At 42.2% G+C, this 18,730-nt stretch overlaps 1 protein-coding gene across 9 annotated transcripts in view; it reads left to right on the top strand.

Annotated features, from left to right (window-relative positions):
• The window catches only part of LOC109562985 (TLE family member 1, transcriptional corepressor), a 91,776-nt gene that overhangs the window by 47,313 nt on the left and 25,733 nt on the right, over window positions 1-18,730 (top strand). For 4 of the 9 annotated variants that reach the window (XM_019966112.2, XM_019966111.2, XM_019966110.2 and 1 more), the window contains exons 9-13: window positions 10,691-10,807; window positions 14,244-14,297; window positions 14,792-14,944; window positions 16,361-16,505; window positions 17,561-17,751. In XM_019966112.2, coding sequence (XP_019821671.1) covers window positions 10,691-10,807; window positions 14,244-14,297; window positions 14,792-14,944; window positions 16,361-16,505; window positions 17,561-17,751 — 660 coding nt within the window. The remainder of the gene's footprint in view (window positions 1-10,690; window positions 10,808-14,243; window positions 14,298-14,791; window positions 14,945-16,360; window positions 16,506-17,560; window positions 17,752-18,730) is intronic. The other 5 variants (XM_070794703.1, XM_070794702.1, XM_070794700.1 and 2 more) reach the window with 3 other exon arrangements.

The raw sequence follows: 18,730 nt of genomic DNA, 5'->3' as shown, positions 1-18,730 counted from the left end.
CTCATGGTAATGGTTATATAAAATGGAGAAACGCACTTTATGTACTATTTGATCTGTTCACATATCTGCCAGTTACTTGTGGGGTTGCCTGTCTCTAGAATGCACCTCTCATGTTGTGGAGCAAACAGTGAGAAACTGGCCCCTTTTCAGCTAAGATAACCTGAAGTTTTTACCCCTTCCCTCCTTCCTTTTAACTTTCTGAACATGACAGTATTTTGATGATCTTCAATCTAAATATGGTTTAAAAATGAGATGAAGTGAAGTGAAGTGAGCTCGCTCAGTCGTGTCTGACTCTTTGCGACCCCATGGACTGTAGCCCACCAGGCTCTTCCATCCATGGGATTCTCCAGGCAAGAATACTGGAGTGGGTTGCCATTTCCTTCTCCAGGGGAACTTCTCGACCCAGGGATCGAACCCGGGTCTCCCGCATTGCAGGCAGGCGCTTTACCCTCTGAGCCACCGGGGAAGCCCTACTGAACTTTTAAATCACTCTGATACTTTCTTATGAATCTGGGGGGAAGATATGTAATTTTTTTCAGTTTGAAAAGTTTAGGTCCCCTCTCCCTCCACCTTCTGGGTAGAATAGTAACTGTTTTAAGAATTTTCTTTGGGACCAAGCTTGGTATACTTTATGTGTCAGAGTATATTAGGGGAATAGATAATGGTGAAAGGATGAGAAAGCTGGTTTTGAAATTCTTGTTCTGTAAGTTTTCTTTGGAAGATGTTAGGAAGGAAAAAGAGGGGAGAAAAAATTAGACCTAGGGAATAAAATCACCTTCTCCCAAAGTACAGACCTAAGTAAACTGATACATGGAGGAACTAACTTGATTGATGGGGAAGTTGTACCTTAAAGAAGTACAAAATAGTTCTTCAGTTTCAGGCAGCTGTGGATTGTTTTTAAGTCCAGCTAGTTTGGTTATTAGTAAGTCCATGTTGAGTTAGCAGTCAGTGAACTTTGAAGTCCAAATGTGGTAGATACATTGCATAAACCAATGTATGATAAAATACATAGTTACTTAATGTTTTGTTTGCATGTCTCCTTTTTTACACCAAACTTCTGTCAAGTCTTAATTATAATTTCAACATTTTCAGAAGTATATATACTGAGTTTCCTGCATAATTATTATAGAAAACTCATGGTAATGATTGTATAAAATGGAGAAACTAGATTACTTTGTAACCTAAACATTTAATTCAGTCTGTAGAGAGGAATTAAATTGTTCACTGTCCATATAAGTGGGATTTTGCTGCAGTTATGTAAAATTAACTAACTCTCTTCAAACTTTATGTAAAATTAAATATGAGACTCAGTGGGTAATGAGATGATGTGTACTATTAACACCTAAAATATTATAATACTTAACTATTTAATAAAGTGGTTTGAATTATGAAGTTGAATTTTACTTGGCAGATAAAGTCAATTGATTATACAGGTGTTTTGTTTTTTCACTCAATGAGGGGTTAAGAGCAGTGGCTATCTAGGGCAATGATTTTCACACCTTGTGGTCTCAGAACCTTCATATCCTTAAAGTAATTGATGACCCCAGAGAACTTTTGTTTATGTATGTCACATATTTTGAAAATCTCTGGGTTAGAAATAAAACAGATTTTTAAATTACTTAAACAGATAGTTACTTAATTGTGTTAAATAACATTTTTAGTGAAAAATAACTAATTTCCAAAATAAAAAATTAGAGTGGGAAGAATGTCTTTGTTTTTTGCACATTTGCAAATGTCTTTATTGCCTGGTTTAAAGAGGGTAGCTGAGTTCTTGTCAATTTTTTGCATTCTGTTTGTTGACATATATTGTTTTGGTTTAAGTATTAAAATCTGCCCACAAAGAGACACCCTTGAGGTCCTTGGACCAAACTCTTGAGAATCTCTGCCATAAATAAGACCAAGGAGTTCTGAGAAATTCTAGGCTGGCATATAGTTTTATTTTTTTCCTACTCTTCTTTCTATGTTGAACAGACATTTTTTATATCCAGTGCAAAAATCAAGGACTTACAATAGATCCAGAGGGAACTGTTGAGTGTGTATGTATTGTTATCTGAGTCTAAACTATTCCATTCGCTAGTTGAAGGTTTTATGGTGGGAAAACAAATGAATTATAATGTAACCTGTTTTATGTAAAACCCAGGAAAGGAGAGAGCTAAGAGCAGAGAGGACACAATTTTTTAAGTTTCTCATTTCTGAAAGGGATGAGTGGTAAAGCTAGTAACTTAAGAGAGGTGTAATTTGCTGTTTGGCTATTGATTTTAAATTAAGATTTGACTACTGTTTTTCTAATTCACAAACCTTTTTTTATTTTAACATAAGCCTATTTATCAGAATGCTACTACTGAGCAAAGAAATGACCTGACAAAAGCCTTTATTTCTTCAAGAGTAATAAAATTTAGATACTCAAGTTAATTTAAAGATGAATTGCACCAAATTCATTTTGGCTGAAGAAAATCTCCTTTAAATTAAGTCTGCTTGAAAGACTTGGAGTTAGAGAATTGACAAGGAGCTGTATGGCTTTTAAGAAAATGTGATAGGATGTTTATTTAAGTACTCATTCATTAAACAAATATTTATTGACCATTTACTATCTGCCAGGCACTGGCTGAGAGCACTGCATATACTTGCTGCCATTTTACAGTGATGTCTTGTGATGTCAGAGTCAAATTATGTGTTGAATGAAAAGCACTGAAATACCTCACTCGTGTGATCATTATTTGGAACATCTAGAAAAGGGAGGAGACTTGAGCAGGCTGTCTGGGAGAGACTCTAGAATGGGACAGTCTGTAAACTTAGGCAGGCTCCTGAGTGGACTTCAGAAGGCCCTTGAATACCCCTAAGATTGTATGTAGAGTACTGTGGGTGAGTGCTCTTATGTAATGCTGGGAAAAGATCATAACTCTCACTAAATTCTCCATGGGGGGTTCCTGGCTCTGAAAAGTCTTAAGCACTTTTCACCTGCTTTAGGTCAGAATAGTGCATCACCATCATTTTCTTCCTAGGTGGTACTAGTAGTAAAGAACCCACTTGCAGGAAACATAAAAGATCCAGTTCAGTCCCTGGGTCCGGAAGATCTCCTGGAGGAGGGCACGGCAACCCACTCCAGTATTCTTGCCTGAAGAATCCCATGGACAGAGGAACCTGGCAGGCTACAGTCCATGGGGTCGCAAAGAGTCAGACATGACAGAAGTGACAGCACACATCTCTTTTCTCACACGCAAAGCACAAGGAGGTTGGGTGCTTCTGTTCATACAGATCATCTTTCTGAGGGACTCTATTACCACTCCTGTAACTGATTTCTACAGTTACCATGCTCACATTTAGAACTTATAATCAAGTGGTTATGACAACCATCACTTGATGTTAAGATGGTGTCTTTATTTTTTTCTTCTCTAGCTGTTGTACTTGACTAGTTAATTGGCAGAGGCAGGACCAGAGCCTAGTTCTGGACCACCCACCCCTTCCCTTTTTCTGAAATGACACTGTGCAGAATAAAGGGCAAAGAGGGAATAAGCTACGAGGCTTGCTTTGGGAAGTACTTCACCCTTGGCTGTTTCTGAAATTTTATTTTTTTGAGTGTCACATTGTCTCCTCATGGCTTTTTATGACCATGGCAGTGTGGGGGTGTGTGGGGGGGAAAGGAGCAGTGATAGAAAGAAGGTAGGTTTTGGACTAAGGCAGACCCAGTGGAATTCTGGCTGCACAGGCAGTATTCCTCATCCTTTTGGACCTTCTTGTCTCCTCTGTAAAATGGCGATGGTGGCTGCCTGCAGGGTAAGGGTTCAGGACCCACAAATGGAAAGTCGTCAGACCTGCCATTGCAGGCCTTTAGGCAGGTCCTCCCTGCATCTGCCTGCAGGGGAGCCAGACAACAGGAAACATGTCGTTGGTCACCTTCAGCATAGTTACTTGTGGTTTCCTTTCCTTCTCACACAATGTGTGAGGCTTCTGTGGCGATGAGGGCCCACTTGACTGAGCGGCTGGTCCTGATTATCTGTGTGTCAGCATCACGAAACACACCCCAGTCTCTTAGGAACTTGATCAGTTGAATGATGCTGGAATCCATCAAAGGTAAATGGGGGCTCAGAGGAGGTGTTTTCACCTAAACATTGATGACTTTATCTTGGCCTATGCCAAGGAATTGTGTGGAGACAAAGGATAAAACTAAGATGAATTACCTGAAATCTCTATATTTAAGGCACAGTAGGAAACACTTACATTTTCTGAAGCAGTGGCCTCAGTAGATTTTTCTTTTGGCAGAACTTAAAACACTGTACTTAAAAAAATAAAATAAATCCTCTGGGAAAACCAGCATCACTGCCGTGAGAAGGGTGAACCCCCAAGGGAAGGAGGACCCTGGCGGTTTCTTGCTTGTTGGGAATGGTGTGTTCCTGTGCCAGGTGAGGTGTCTGCTTATCATTTTCAACATCCCCTCCTTAACATAGTACAGCAAACTGTATCTTTCCGATGAGGAGAGATGGGTGTAAGTGCCGTCAGATACCAGATACCACAGTCCAGTCCTGACCCATTGCTTTCTAGTTTCAGGACCTTTTTCTTTGCAGTAGAAGCTTCTCACCAGGGGCTGGCAAATGAAGAGGGGCAGTAGCACCTAAGAGCGCTTTACAAACATGCTTCTAGAAAAGGTTTGAGATATAGCTTGATTTTTGCTGTGACCAAGGTCCTGATTAGGGGAATAAAGGTGTTATGAGGTCATTTAAAGATTATTTTTAAGTAGTTATGTTTCTTTTCAGCTTCATAGTTTTTATTGAAAGCGTTTTATTTTGTTTTACCTGGAGAAGGAGGGTGGAAAAGCAAACTGTGGACCTAGAGAGTGACGCTGAAGGCATTTCATGGTTTAGCACTTTCAGCCCAGATGTCACTGGGTGTGTGTCTATAGCTCTTTTATCTTGAACATCCTCTCGAGTCACCCATCTGCATCCAACAGTGCTGAGTTCCTAAATGCAGGTGCACGAACATGTATTTTCTTTTAATTTTTTTTTTATTGTTCTCCCCATATTTTGCCTTCAAACCATGTGAAAAATAGATGTTTACCCTTCAGACCTGCTTCACAGCCAATCTTCTGAGACATGTTTTCTATGTTTCCACACATCTCTATTTGCTTCCACATTTTGCCATTGACAAGTGGGGATTCTGTTAGTTTTATACATTAAAAGTGCATTTGTCACACAGAATGCATGAATGACCAACTGGACCGCAGCACAAAGTACGCACAGAGTGACGGCTTAATTGGTACCAGGTGTGGATGAGGCGGTGCACAGATGTGATGGGGTGTGTCGTTACCTAATTGTTTTAATGTTCACTGAGAAGTTAATTGTCAGCGTAGAGTGTGCTAGCAAATTAGGTTCCCACTGCCTTAGTGTAACTGAGGATAAATGAGGTGTCATGAGTTTCCAATCTGTACCTCTGACACAAACACTTTTCCTGTGAGGAGGAGACTGTTCCCAAGGGGAATCAGCATGGCAGCTAAAGAAATCCATTTGAATAATGTGCATTATTTTCACATTAGGGAAACCTGTCTAGCTTTTGCTGTCTCCATAAACGGGTTTTCCTTTCACATTTGCTGCTGGTGGCTTCAGGCTTTAGATTTGGCTGGCAAAAGAATTGCTTTGAGGTCTCAGAGTAGATGAAGGTAGACGTGAATGCTCTTATGAAGTGTTCTGGCAACACTAACAGTGTAAACCAGCTCTCTTTCATATATCTGGAATTTACCTTCCAAAATACCTCAGTGTACATGAACAGCCATTCTTGTTAAATTGCCCAAGAAAAGTAAAATTCTCAAAACAAGACTATAAAGACTGTTTATTATTCATATTAAAGCAGCTAAGTCTCTCTATGTTGGTCTTGAGTAGGTGGGTGTTCAGAGCATGAAATAGAAACATTATTTTCCAGAATGGTCAGAATAAAGGTAACACAAAGTCCAAATCTTGGCATTTTTTTCTGATTCGACTGAATGCTCTTTGAAATTCAAAAGATTCTTCTATTTAAATTGTAAGTTCTTATAGGAAGGTATGGTTTGTTATTTACATGTATGGATTTTATTTTTACTTTAAGAGATTACATTGTCCACTTCTACCCGCTAGTTCAAATACCACCAACTCTCTAGTTAACTTGGGCCCACTCATCTTGAGCAGGGAATGATCTGGTGTGTTTTTATGCAACATGTTTCCCCTATTTGGGAAATTGTGCTCTGAATCTGACCACAGGTTATAACATTTGAAGGCTTCCTATGCTTTCTGGGTAGCTTTTTTGCTCACTCTCATTTCTGTTCTTAACCATCACATCACTGTTAGCGCAAGAAGGGACTCTCGGGAAGCACAGGGTAACCATAGTGAACAGTTCACCTGTTGTCAGTTCACATGCCCAATGAGGTTTTAGGTTCTCAGATATTCCAGATTTTAGAAGGGATGGGTCCCTTCTTGTGGTTCGTACCTTTTCTCTGTTCTTAGACCTCATCTAATCATTTCATGAATAGTTTCTTTATATAGATGGAGAGAAAAGCATGCCAGTTGGGATAACGGGTCTTTTAGACACTCTGTCTCTGGGCTGAACATTCCAGGGGGATCTTGTTTTCTTTAGAGACTTTTTCATCTGCCTCTCCCTTTATTGTTTTACTTGGCTCTATTCCCACCAGTGTGTGTAACTTGAAAGGTGCAGAAAATCATCACGGTTTTCAAATTTTAGCTTATTTTGAAAACAGTGTGTTTTTAGATCTTGATTTGCTCAGATTTGTAATATCCCCCATGGGCTGTACGAAACTTCTATTTTTGAGTTCTTGTAAGAAAGACATAAGGTAAATAAGATGATTTTGTTTGGTTCTTAAGAAAATTTTTAAACAAACGAAAACTTATATACAGTCTGGAAATCCCAGCTCTCGGAACATTTGTAGTAGAAGTCTGCCCAGTAATTATAGTGTTTGAAAAATTCTGGCAGATAATTAAATTTTACCAGCTGCAAGGTGAAATAAAACATCAAGTTTCTTGGCTAGAATTCGATTCTATCATTCAGTGTGGTAACACTAGTTTTCATGTTGATTAAAAAACTCTGATTCACAATTAAATATTTATTTGGCAAATAAATATTTGAAAAGTGAATTTTACTTGATGAATGCTGTTTGGGAGATAAATACCTTTCAAAATACAGACTCTAGGGGGAGAAGCAGTAAATAAGTATATGGAACCACTGTTGGCAGTAATTGATGGGGCATGAAACTGGGGCTGTGGATACCTGGGCTATTTTGTTGCTGTCTGCTGGGGTGTTTCTTTAGTGTGATTCTTGGGTTATAAATGGCAGGAATCGTGAGTGGAAAGCCAGGAATTTGGGATTGTTTTCAGGTCATTTAAAACTAAGCTGTAAAATGTTTTTGGTGTTTGACATTATGTTCACAATTTTGTTACGGTGGGCATATACCAAGTAAGGCAAGATGTGTCTGTGTTTAGGAGGTGGTGGAAATCCAAGAGAGCATACATTAGTAGCTATTATATCACATTAGAATTTCAGGCTCACTAGGTTAAAGAGCCAATATGACTTTTAAGTGAGAGGTATTTGGGGGGGTCAAGTATTTGGGTACAAGTATTCAATGTACATAAACTGAGTTTAAAAATCACTCTTTTGGGAGTGCAACACTTTGACTTAATGGACAGAAGCTTCTTGACTTCAGGAAAATCACCTCCCCTTCTGGACGTCCTCTAGATAAAACAAGGGGGATAAAGGCAATGAATATGTGTTAAGGTTGCTTTAACCTCATCAGAGGTTTGGTCCTAACTGTCTTCAGTAACTTGAAGCAACCTCAGTTTTATTCTTTTACAAACAGGCTCTTCTTAAATGTTGATTGAATATTAAACTTTAATGTTAAATATGATTCTCTCTTGTCCTCTTTCAAATCTAACAAATCAAAATAGAACCATAAATTTTGAAGGACCCAAAGGATATTCAGTCAGCACCCAGGTATAGTCTCTTCATTCTTAAAATGTGTGTAAAATGTCTCAGAACAGCCATCAGAATGACTATTCTGCTGCTGAGCCCTGAGGAACGTAAGACAATGTGTGAGAACAAAACATAGCACCAGGGAAGAAGACTTACGGTATCAGGAGACATCCAGCACTACCCATGTGGTCACTTGCGGGTTCTGAGGATCAAATGAGGGAATTGTGAAAGATGAAGGTCACCTAGGCAGTAGTTTAGCAAAACTGTTGCTGCCAACAGTGCATTGAAGTTCATTAGGTTGGAACTATTTGCTTAAGTCAAGAACAACAATGAAAGCAGTGTCAGAGCTCGAAGATGCTGGGGACAATTACAGCAAACAGGGCACATGGGAACCACAAGAAAGTGGTTTGTCACAGGTGGGGCTGCAGCGGGGGCCAGGCACCCCCTGGCTCCAGACTGCGGCTGTCCCAGGCCTCTCTAGCCCGCACTCCTTGCTGCCGTGTTTTGAATCAATTTTATACCATCAAAGGTATGATGAGACATTTCATTTCGTAACTTGTCTCAATCTTCCATCTGAATGGAGCCAATTTTCAGATAAGCAGGAGTGCTAATTACCAACCCCATCTAAATTTAGAAGTACTTTCAGAGCTTTGCAGAACTCATTCAGATTATAGGCCTCACTTAAGCTGCTCAAACAGGAATGAGAATTTAACTTCTGACATGGAAATGCAGAAGCCTCACAGCTCGCCAGGGTCCAGCCAGAGGAATGTTATTGTTTCTAGCAAAAATTGCGTTGTTCCTAGAAGGTACGTCGTTTACTTTCATGATCACAGTCCCATTTGATGAGAAAAATCAGATCATTAGAAAGCTGTCTTTGAGTAGCTGAGTGGTTTGGATGCCCAGTGCTAGTTATAGCAGGAGAGCTGCTCAGGAGACCCTGGAGAAAGAGACTTTAAAATTGCCAGTGGACACCGACACTGCTGTGTTCTGCTGGGCGCATGCGTAGGTGTCCAGTTGAGAATGATGCAGCCTGGCCCTCACTGCTTCTGGTCAGAGTCTGGAGGAAGAGACTTGGGGGCTGATATAATCTAGAACACAGACAAGCGTGTTTGGACACTTTTTCCACGTGAGCACAAGCTGCTGCTCCCCTCCCCAGTGCGTGTGTTAGCTCTTCACAGGAGTTTTGTTAAGTCTCCTGCGTCCTGTCAGGCAATGGGTCTGGGTCAGAGGGGTTAGTTTTTAGCAGACGTTTGCCAAGGTAATTAGTTCAGGGATCCAGCCGGCTCACCTTTCAGCCCCACACTGTGCTCGCGACATTATTCTGAGCTTCTCTATATTGAATGGTGTTGGTTCCTACCACTGCTTTTATGTAAGCCTCCCGGCATTTGTGGAGCTTGAACGGTCATGAATGAAAGCTCAGCTGCTTCAGAGGCAGCCTCTGAAGTGGGCAGAGGGGCTTCAGCATGCCTTTTGATTTCCTCCTGAGTGTGGTTGAGCTGAGAATGTTCCCATGGTGGGGTCCCCAGTTTTCACAGGGCACAGAAGGGGGGCGGTTTGAGAGCAAGCCACCTGGCTAATTTCCTTGGGCTGGTTAGGACGGAAGACCCATCCAGGGCCTCTAAAAATGGACCTTTATTTAAAGATTTGCTCCTGGTTTTTATTGCATTAGAGGTGGTCTTACTTCAAGGTTTTCCCAAGCCCCTTTGTATTTTAAATTGCAGCTTAGAAAGGTAGCATCACTGTTTGTTGGCCGCGGACTGAGTTCTCCAGCATTTTTCAGAAATTGGGGTTATCTGGGCTTTGAGAAAGGAAGTTTTTGCACAGCCAGTTCAGCATTGTTCAAGGCAGTAACACATCACTGAACAAATTGCCCTCTTGCATATGCTAATCCCACACTTAAAAGAACTCATTGTAACATGTTCTGATGCTTTAGCCCAAGGGGAGATGGGAATTGAAGGGATGTCAGATGGTGTCATGTGACCCTCAAATATCTAAAATGCCTGTTTTCTTTGGGTCAGCAGTTCATACTCAGCACATGTGAAGGAAAGTATCCTGTGTGGTTTGTGGAAAAGATTAGTCCTTGTTCCTGCTTTTGTGTGTGGGAGCTGGCCTTGCTGTTGAAGATTCACTGGCTGGAATTCCTGCTTTGGGTCTTAAATTTCAGTGCTCTTGGCAAGGAACACCAAATCTTATTTTCAACAATAAATTAAAAGAATTCAAAAGAGTTCCTTCATTGTGACTGTGGAAAATGTGATTTGCCTTTTAGGAAAGCATGCTGTTAATCCCACCCGCTCTCTTTGTGTCTTTTTAGAAAGGCCCACATTGACTCTTACAGTGACAGAATACGTCTAATAGAGTGATCTCAGGTTTTGCTCATAGACATTCGTATTCCAGACCAGGGAGTCTCAGTGGGAAAGAATAAAAACACATCCACATATAAACAGCAGGTTCCCATTTCTCTTAAGAACAAACAGAACAGAGGAGCAGTTTAAGTGAGTAGGGCCAGAAGGATCCACGAGGCTTTGGATGGCTTGATTGCATAATCAGGGTCTCCCTTTTAAGTGCTTAAATCTCTATAAATGTTTGCCATCTACGTCCTCAGATGAGACGAATTAAATGGAATGAAAGGCTATGTAGGTATCACTTTTCCAAATCGGCTGTCACATCCAGGTTGGGTTTTCATGTGTACAGAAAGACTTGGGAAGAAATCTTTGATTAATTTTTTTTTTTTTTTTTGGCCTTGCAGAGTAATTCCCTCTTGGTCCCAGACAGTCTAAGAGGCACAGATAAACGCAGAAATGGACCCGAGTTTTCTAATGACATCAAAAAAAGAAAGGTGGACGATAAGGACTCCAGCCACTATGTAAGTAAATAAAGGGCTTGAAATAATATTTTGTTTGTCTTCTTGCTCACCTTCTAAGTGAGTCTATTAAAGATCTGATAATTTCACATACCTTAAAATAATGTATCAAGAGGATAGATTCTTACATTGTAGGATATTATTTCCCTCTAGAGCTGTAAATTATGTATCTTCTAGGCTCAGTATTAAATTTTGGGCTTTCTTCTGCAGTTATTCATAAGAGGGGATACAGAAATGTAGGACTAGCTTCATGGTGTGTGGTCTGAGCCAGCTGCGCTGGCCCTGCTCTTAAAAGGAACCTGTCTCACCCTTAGTTTCATCCTCTGCTCTCCACCATCTTTAAATGCTCAATTTTTGAGCCAGGGCCTGTATTTTCATTTTGTCCCAGGCCTTGCAAAATTTGGTACCCTGTCGTGCTGAGATAATGAGGATGAGAATTTGGTGTCACCAGCTGCCTTCTTGGATGCCACTGTGGTAATAGATTCAGGTCCAAATTAGGCCTTAAGTCAGAGTCTGTCCTCTGCTGCAGCGAGTGGTGCAGTGATAAAAGTCCGTGGTAAAAATGGAAGAAACACTGGGGGCATCTTGTTCAAACCCTACAGATGAGACCACACAGCTCGATATGAGGACTCTTGATTCAGATCTGGCTAAAACCACATTCATGAGGAGAGCAAACCAAGCCAAATGGCCATTGACTGTGGTCTCGGGGTCATAAACATTGCATCTGACAGATACCTTGTCATTCCTTGTGTGTCCGTGAGTTTCTATTTCAGGATGGACACATTATCAGAAGTGTGAGAGCAGAGGGTGAGTTGAGCCATTCCCGGTTGCCCCTGGAGGAGAACGTGTCCACCTCCAGCTGGCTGCTGTGCAGAGGTTTCCACGCTAGGCCTCTGTCTCCTGCTAGCTGGCACAAGCTGAGGGCTAATGTAGTGTTTAGAAATGGGTAACAGTTCTTGAGCAGCACCTCAAGGTAGTGCCAGGTACTGTATCCTTCTGTGTGGCTTGTTTCACTTAACTCTCAAAACCACCCTGTGTATTTGGTACCATCCCTCCATTTCATAGATAAAGGAACTGCAGCACAGAGCTTTTAAGTGATTGGCCCAAGGCCAGCGTTAGTAGCAGAGCCTGGAGACAGCCTGACTCTAGAATCCATGCTCTTGGTAACCATGCTAGGATTCCCAAAGCAAGAGCCTAGGATTGGATGTTTTGGCGCAGAATAGTGGTACCTACTTTGTTCCATAATAATACTCTAAGAACCCAAATTGTTGATCTCCCCACCCCAGCCCAAGCCTTTTTAGTATGTATTTGCCCCTTATCTTTTGCCCAGCACTTGTGTTGCACACAGATACTTTTATATATGACATTGATTGTTCGTCAGCCATGACATACCGAAATTTGCACACTTGCCAATGATACAATTCTAAGTTGCTCTGTGCAAGGCTCGTGTGGATAAATTATTTAGTAGTGAGTGATGTAGAATCCGTGGCTCTACATGACTTTTTCGTAACCTGCTGCTATTAGCTGTGTCTAGTTGTATTGGTAGTTGAGGGCAATGTATTGAGATGATGTTGGAGAAGGTGGAGCAAAGGACTCAGACCTTAGATGTTTGATGACAGATATGTACTGTACTGTGAAGGTTTATATTTGGGGGATGATCCGATACAAAGCTAACATTTACATTTCAGACTACTTAGGGATGCACTTCACAGTTCCATTTTAAATAAATGAATTGTCTGCTACTTCTTACCAGTTGGTCTGTACATTACATTAACCTTTTTTATTTTCCTACTCTTTTTTCCTAAAGGGAAACCCCTTCAGCTTGTATTTTGTCACTGTCACCTGGGTTCCTTTCTTTCTTTCTTTTAATCAGTGTTTTTTGTTGTTGTTGTTGTTTTGGTTGGCCGCACTGTGCAGCATGCGAATCTTAGTTCCCTGAAGAGGGATCAAATCCGTGCCCCCTGCAGCGAAAGGGTGGAGTACTAACTGCTGGACCACCAGGGAATTCCCATACCTTGGGTTTCTTAGTACCTGAAAACGTTTGTGATTTTCTGTGGGCTTTGTTAAGAGAAAGCAAATTTTTTTTAGTATTTTTTCTTTTATTGCATGAAAAAATACTTCTTTCAACAGACTTATTTTAAATTACCCAGGCTTCCTCATTGGTTGTAATTTCTTGATATTGCTAGTGAATTGCATGGGATTTTTATAACTATGACTAAAGCATATCTAGTCACACATTATTGAAGAAAGTCAATTGGGTCTCCCTCGTATAACACTTTAGGTATGACTAGATAAAACATTTAAGATGTGAATTTAGAGTTGGGGGTGTCTTTCTAGCTGGACTTGGGGTCCACAGAAAGTTAATGGGTTTGCACTTATACTGATATTTCTCAGGCATTATTAGTGTATTCTTATTTGACAATGACATCAGTATAAGAACTGTGTAGATCATAAACCCGGGGCCTGCTCCTTTTTGAGAATTAGGGCCCATTTGCGATAACCTGTTTTTTTGTATGTCGATTGTATGACTGTGAACTAAAGAGCATAGGCCTTTTGGCTAAGAAAGCTTCTTAACCTTAGTTCAGGGCTTCTTCAGCCTGCCCTGAACTTGATGTAAGAGTGATCACGTTATTAAATTGAACAGCTTTTTTCTGAAGCTTTTTCAAATTCAGTGCAACCATGGAGTTTCCTCTGATGAGCCAATTTTATGGCTTCATGTCAAGACCATAAAAGCTCTACTGTAGGATGCCAGTGCCCTCCAGATACTGCCATCCTATCTTCCTTCCATCACAAGAATATTCCAAGTTGATTGCTAAAGAGCCAGTGTGAGGTTAGATTAGATCTAGGTAGTTATTTCAGCCAGTACTTAGCTTTGTTGTTTGTACTTTATTTTTGCTTTATTTATTTTTTTGCTTTATATAACTTTTTTTGTAGTAATTAGTAACCCCATGGGAACAAGGTCCAAATTTGTCTTTGTAATTATGAATTGCCCATGAACACTAGAATTGTTGACAGCCTTCAAGGTGATACATATAAAAGCAATGGTATGAAATTGTGTTCTTAGTTTGAAATCCGTTGGGGAAAGATCTCTTAAAGAGGGACATGTAGTTTTTGGATTATAAGAGATTGAGCTGTTGCAAACATTTATTGAGTCTTTACTGTGTGCCAAGTTTTACAGGATGCCATCACCTGTATACACACTGTGACTGTATGGCTGGTGTGCTATTGCAACAGAGTTCCTGCCTGGGGCTCTGCACCTCCCTGGGTCAGATGAGAAGGGTAGAAGGTGATCTTAGTTACCAGGGCGGGCATTCTGTAAGGGAACCTGTAGGCATGTCCCAGGTCATTTTCTAGTCTGTCTGCTACCAAGAACTATAGGTATTTCATTGAGCCTCAATCCCTTTAGTAAATGGCATTAAAATCTCTTTTTTTTTTTCAGGATAGCGATGGTGACAAAAGCGATGACAACTTAGTTGTGGATGTTTCTAATGAGGTAACCATTCTCTTCATCAAACTTTATTTTTAGAGCAACTTGTGAGAGAAAGGACGTGGAGCCAACGTATGTTGGTCTTTTGCAACTTTACACATTAAGAATTTACTGAGTGTTCATAGAGCAGTAATGGTCTAAAAGCAACACAAACTGGTTTCTTTAAAAAAATAATCGGTCTCCCTAACCATTTTGGATTCCTAAGTTGGTGTCTGGTGCTCCTTTCTATCCTGTGCCCTCTGGGCAAAGTAGGTGAGCATGAGGGGAGACACAGTTGTTTCTAGATTTTTTTCTTTACAGTGTCTCCACCGGTGTGCTTGCAGACACCATCCTGTTCATTGTAACAACAATATTAGGTGCATGCCCTCAAATCGCCCAAATCTCAAGGACTTTGAGCACTCTCCTTTAATTTGGAGAATTGGTATGGAAACAGAGTGTGTAAAGGGAAAGATCCATCTGTTGTGAGTGAAATCATGAGACCTTTGCTTGTGCTTCTGGAGGACCCCTCATCTCCCCGCGCAAGCCCCGCCCATTCACCCAGGGAAAATGGGATTGACAAAACCCGCCTGCTGAAGAAAGACGCCTCCAGCAGCCCGGCGTCCACTGCCTCCTCGGGAAGTTCCACTTCTTTGAAATCCAAAGAAATGAGCTTGGTAGGTCATAAGAACTGTCACTTGCCTATTTAGCAGTTCGGTTTTCTTGGGGAACCAGAGGTTCCCTAATGTATTTGAAATATGGGGTTTTTAATGACTGAGTTATATTTTTAAGGGTTTTAAAGTGAAACTCATGGTTCTGTTCTCTGTCCCTGGGTGATTCCTTTTTCCCACTGGGTCATCTCTTCTGGGCCATGGTTAAGCAAGATAAGCTTCCGTGCCTATTGCCTGCTTTCTTGGGGGATGTGTCTGTGGCACAGACTCTCTGAAACTTCTTACTTGACAAATGGTTTGAATGCCTTAGGTCCTATGAAGTCCTTCACTTTCTTAAGCGGTGCATTTCCCCTGGTTTTAGACTGACCCGTCCTGTCAGGTCATGTTGTGACCGGGTTACTGGGCAAATGGTGATGTACTCAAGGTGGCACCAGAGGTAACCTGGACGTGGGGAGGGATGAGGGTGGTATCAGGCCCATTCATGCTCTCAGTCATTCACCAGACATTGTGGAGTGTCTCATCTCTCCACTCACCATAACTGCACCATAACAACCCTGCAGTTAATCCCTGTGTGGTCCCTCAAGGCATTATCCCATTTCACTGATGGGGGGGCAGGCCTCAAGTTGGCAAGCTTGAGGAGCCTGCCAAGTTTACACAGCACATGGACTCCCAGGCCAGAAAGAGCTGGGGTCTGTCTAGCTTATGTTCTTTGCTATCCCAGAGCACTTCTCAGACTGGCTAAAAGGACACGAAAGGTTGAGATGCAGAAGAAGGTGCCCTGTGACCCTGTTACCATCTTGACTGCCGAAGGCCTCTTGCACTAGTGGGTCCGCACTGTTTATGTAGGCAAATGGGTGCTGCTGCTGAATGCCAAAGAGTTATTTTTTTTAGGTACATCTCTTAAAATGACAGGGCTAGTTCTAGGGCTTTTGCCTCTGAAATGCTAGTTTGCTTCTCATCAAGCTGATGGCTCAGCTGTCTCTCTCTGTCAGTCTCAATCCCACTGCCACTAAAAGGCAAGGGTGGAAAGGTTGGTAAGGGGGTTCCTCCCTCTGATATTCTCGATGATGGAGGCATTTGTTTCTGAGTGACCTAGAACTTTCCTCTGGGTGGTCATCATTCTTACTTGGACTAGATCCGAAGTCCACAAGCCTGATGGAAAAATACTTTTTAAAATAAAATCTGCGGAGGAAGGCGTGTGATCATGTTCTGTGTCTCTAGCTAGAGTTTTAATTCTGGCAGGAAGAGGAAAGGTCAACATTTCTCACTCACAAGTTAATGCTGTCAACATTGTGTGGATTTATGAAAATTGGCCGAGGGAGTAGCTAGAAGGTGCCCAGTGTTCCAGCTGCTGTTGTGATAAATTGTGTAATATGGCTTGGATTAAAAATAATACTCATTTAATTTGTTTAATGATACCAGCATGAGAAAGCCAGCACGCCTGTGCTGAAATCCAGCACACCGACGCCTCGGAGTGACATGCCAACGCCGGGCACCAGCGCCACTCCAGGACTCCGTCCAGGCCTCGGCAAGCCTCCAGCCATGGACCCCCTTGTCAACCAAGCGGGTAAGGCATTGCCTCTCGTGGGCTGTGTTTTGTTTTTCTCTTTCCCAACTTGATTTGTCTGTTCATCTCATTGTGCATTTCCCCGTGAATATGAGAGGTGCTTTCTGCCTGCCTCCCTCCTGCTTATCTCTGAAAAGCTGTGATAAGAAACAGATGTTTGTCCTTGGGTTTCAGCAGCTGTACCCTGTTCAGTCTCTGACTGTTTACATTTGGCTTTTCTTTTATTTCCAAATAATCCAAATCCCAAGGACTTCAATAAAGTTTCTGATAATTATTCCGCGCGTAAGCTCCTTACCAAACTATCATTGTGTGTCTGAGATTGCTAATGTTGACTGAAACAGCCGGTCTGGCCGGCCCAAGTGTGTTTCTTGTGTGCTTTAGTTGGCCAGTGTTCTGCTGGTACATCCCTTAGGAATCAGTGGTCTCTCTTCCAGGAGAAATTGGGAGGGTTTCACTGAGACTCCAGCCCCTGAGCAAACTCATAACTTTTAACTATATCTTCCTCCCTGGGAAAGGGAGAATGTAATACCCTGGACCAGGCGGTAAAGAGGCCCCAGAATATTCCTCCTAAACCTGTGCTCTTGTTTACATAAATCTAGGATCAGGTTTTTATTTGAAATTGGTACCAGAAATGGAAAGTTCAAGCTGAAGGAAGAATTATGGATTTTTATCAGGAAAACGTTCTGAGTTTAAGTCAGAAGGTGGTGCTTTCTGTCAATTAGGTACAATAATGCTGCTTAATTCTCCTGGTTTCCCAGTGTTGTCAAGTGGAGGTACAGGGGGAAATGTGTGGGCAGTGCTCCCCTTGGAGTCCATTCTCTCCTGGAGAGGAGTTCAGCTGTAGGGAAGAAGGGACCAGGACCCTATGTAGGAATTGGAGGTGATACCTTCCCCTCCCAACAGCCCCCTAGACCCCCACACCCCACCCCTCACCCCCCACACCCCCAGCCTTCCCTCCATCTCTATAACAGGAGGCACTGAAGAGGGCCCTGAAATTGATGATCAGGCTGCTTTGAGTGGCCAGGTGAGTCACTGTGGCTTGTGCTTCCTTGCAGCAGCTGGCCTGAGGACACCCCTGGCGGTGCCCGGCCCATACCCCGCACCATTTGGGATGGTGCCCCACGCAGGCATGAATGGTGAGCTGACCAGCCCCAGCGCCGCCTACGCCAGCCTCCACAACATGTCACCGCAGATGAGTGCAGCTGCGGCCGCTGCCGCCGTGGTGGCTTATGGGCGCTCCCCAATGGTGAGGATAGCAGGGACTGAGGAAGGGTGTGGGTGGGGACCTGCGGAGCGCCAGCGGCTGGCAGCCCCCACACCTGCAGACAAAGACCCAGTGTCTTCACTGCTTCTTCTTGTCCACCTTCATCAACGTGCCGCTTCATTAAGTTAAGGCCAAACACTTTTTGTTTTACTGTTTTTGTGGATGAAAAAAGGCAGTGTTTAGGAGCTCCTTCCGTGGTTCAGGGGACATCTGGTTTTCTCCCACCAAGGTAGATTTTTTTTTCCTCTGGAAGGCGATGAAATGACTCAAGTAGCTCACAGAAGCCTTTTCATTCGTTTCTTGACATTTTTTTTTTCTCCTCTTTAATTCTTAGGAAAAAATATTTGAGAAGCCGTTATTTTCTCTTTCCGTGCTTATATTATTCTTTAAACCCAATTGCATGACTTTGGCGTAAGCGGTTATCTCAGCTCAACAGGGAGAAACACAGAGGGACTGAAGTTGTGGGGCAGGGTCTCCTTCTCGTCTGCCTTCTCCCACCCTGTAAATGACTCCTGCTTGACCAGGAAGAGATAGAACTTTGAGTAAAGGAAAAAGTTGACCGTGTGGTCCTTGATTGCATCAGGAAAAGGGACTAAATTATAACTCATAGCAAATGAAAGTCCCCAAATCATTTCTGTTGACTGTTTGAAATATGGCATGTGCATTTCTCTCCTCTCCCTTCTTCATTACCTCCAATAACTGGAGATGATATTAAAGTGCATCGTTTTCCCCTTCCTTTTTACTCCTAGGAAAGGCTATGTAGTGGAGGGCAAGATCATTTAAAGCAAAGGGGGCAGCCGAGGGACTAGGTGCACAAAAAAGAGAGTCCATGTGTGAATTTCTAAGCATTGACTTAGACCAGTGGCATGAAACTGGAGGTGATTTTGCCTCCTTGGGACATTCGATTGTATCTGGAGACACTTTTGTTCATCAGAACTGGGGGGTTGCTATGGGCACTTAG

Source organism: Bos indicus, chromosome 8 (genome assembly GCF_029378745.1).
Source record: "Bos indicus isolate NIAB-ARS_2022 breed Sahiwal x Tharparkar chromosome 8, NIAB-ARS_B.indTharparkar_mat_pri_1.0, whole genome shotgun sequence".
NCBI lineage: Eukaryota > Metazoa > Chordata > Mammalia > Artiodactyla > Bovidae > Bos > Bos indicus.
This window is presented reverse-complemented; position numbering and strand designations above follow the sequence as displayed.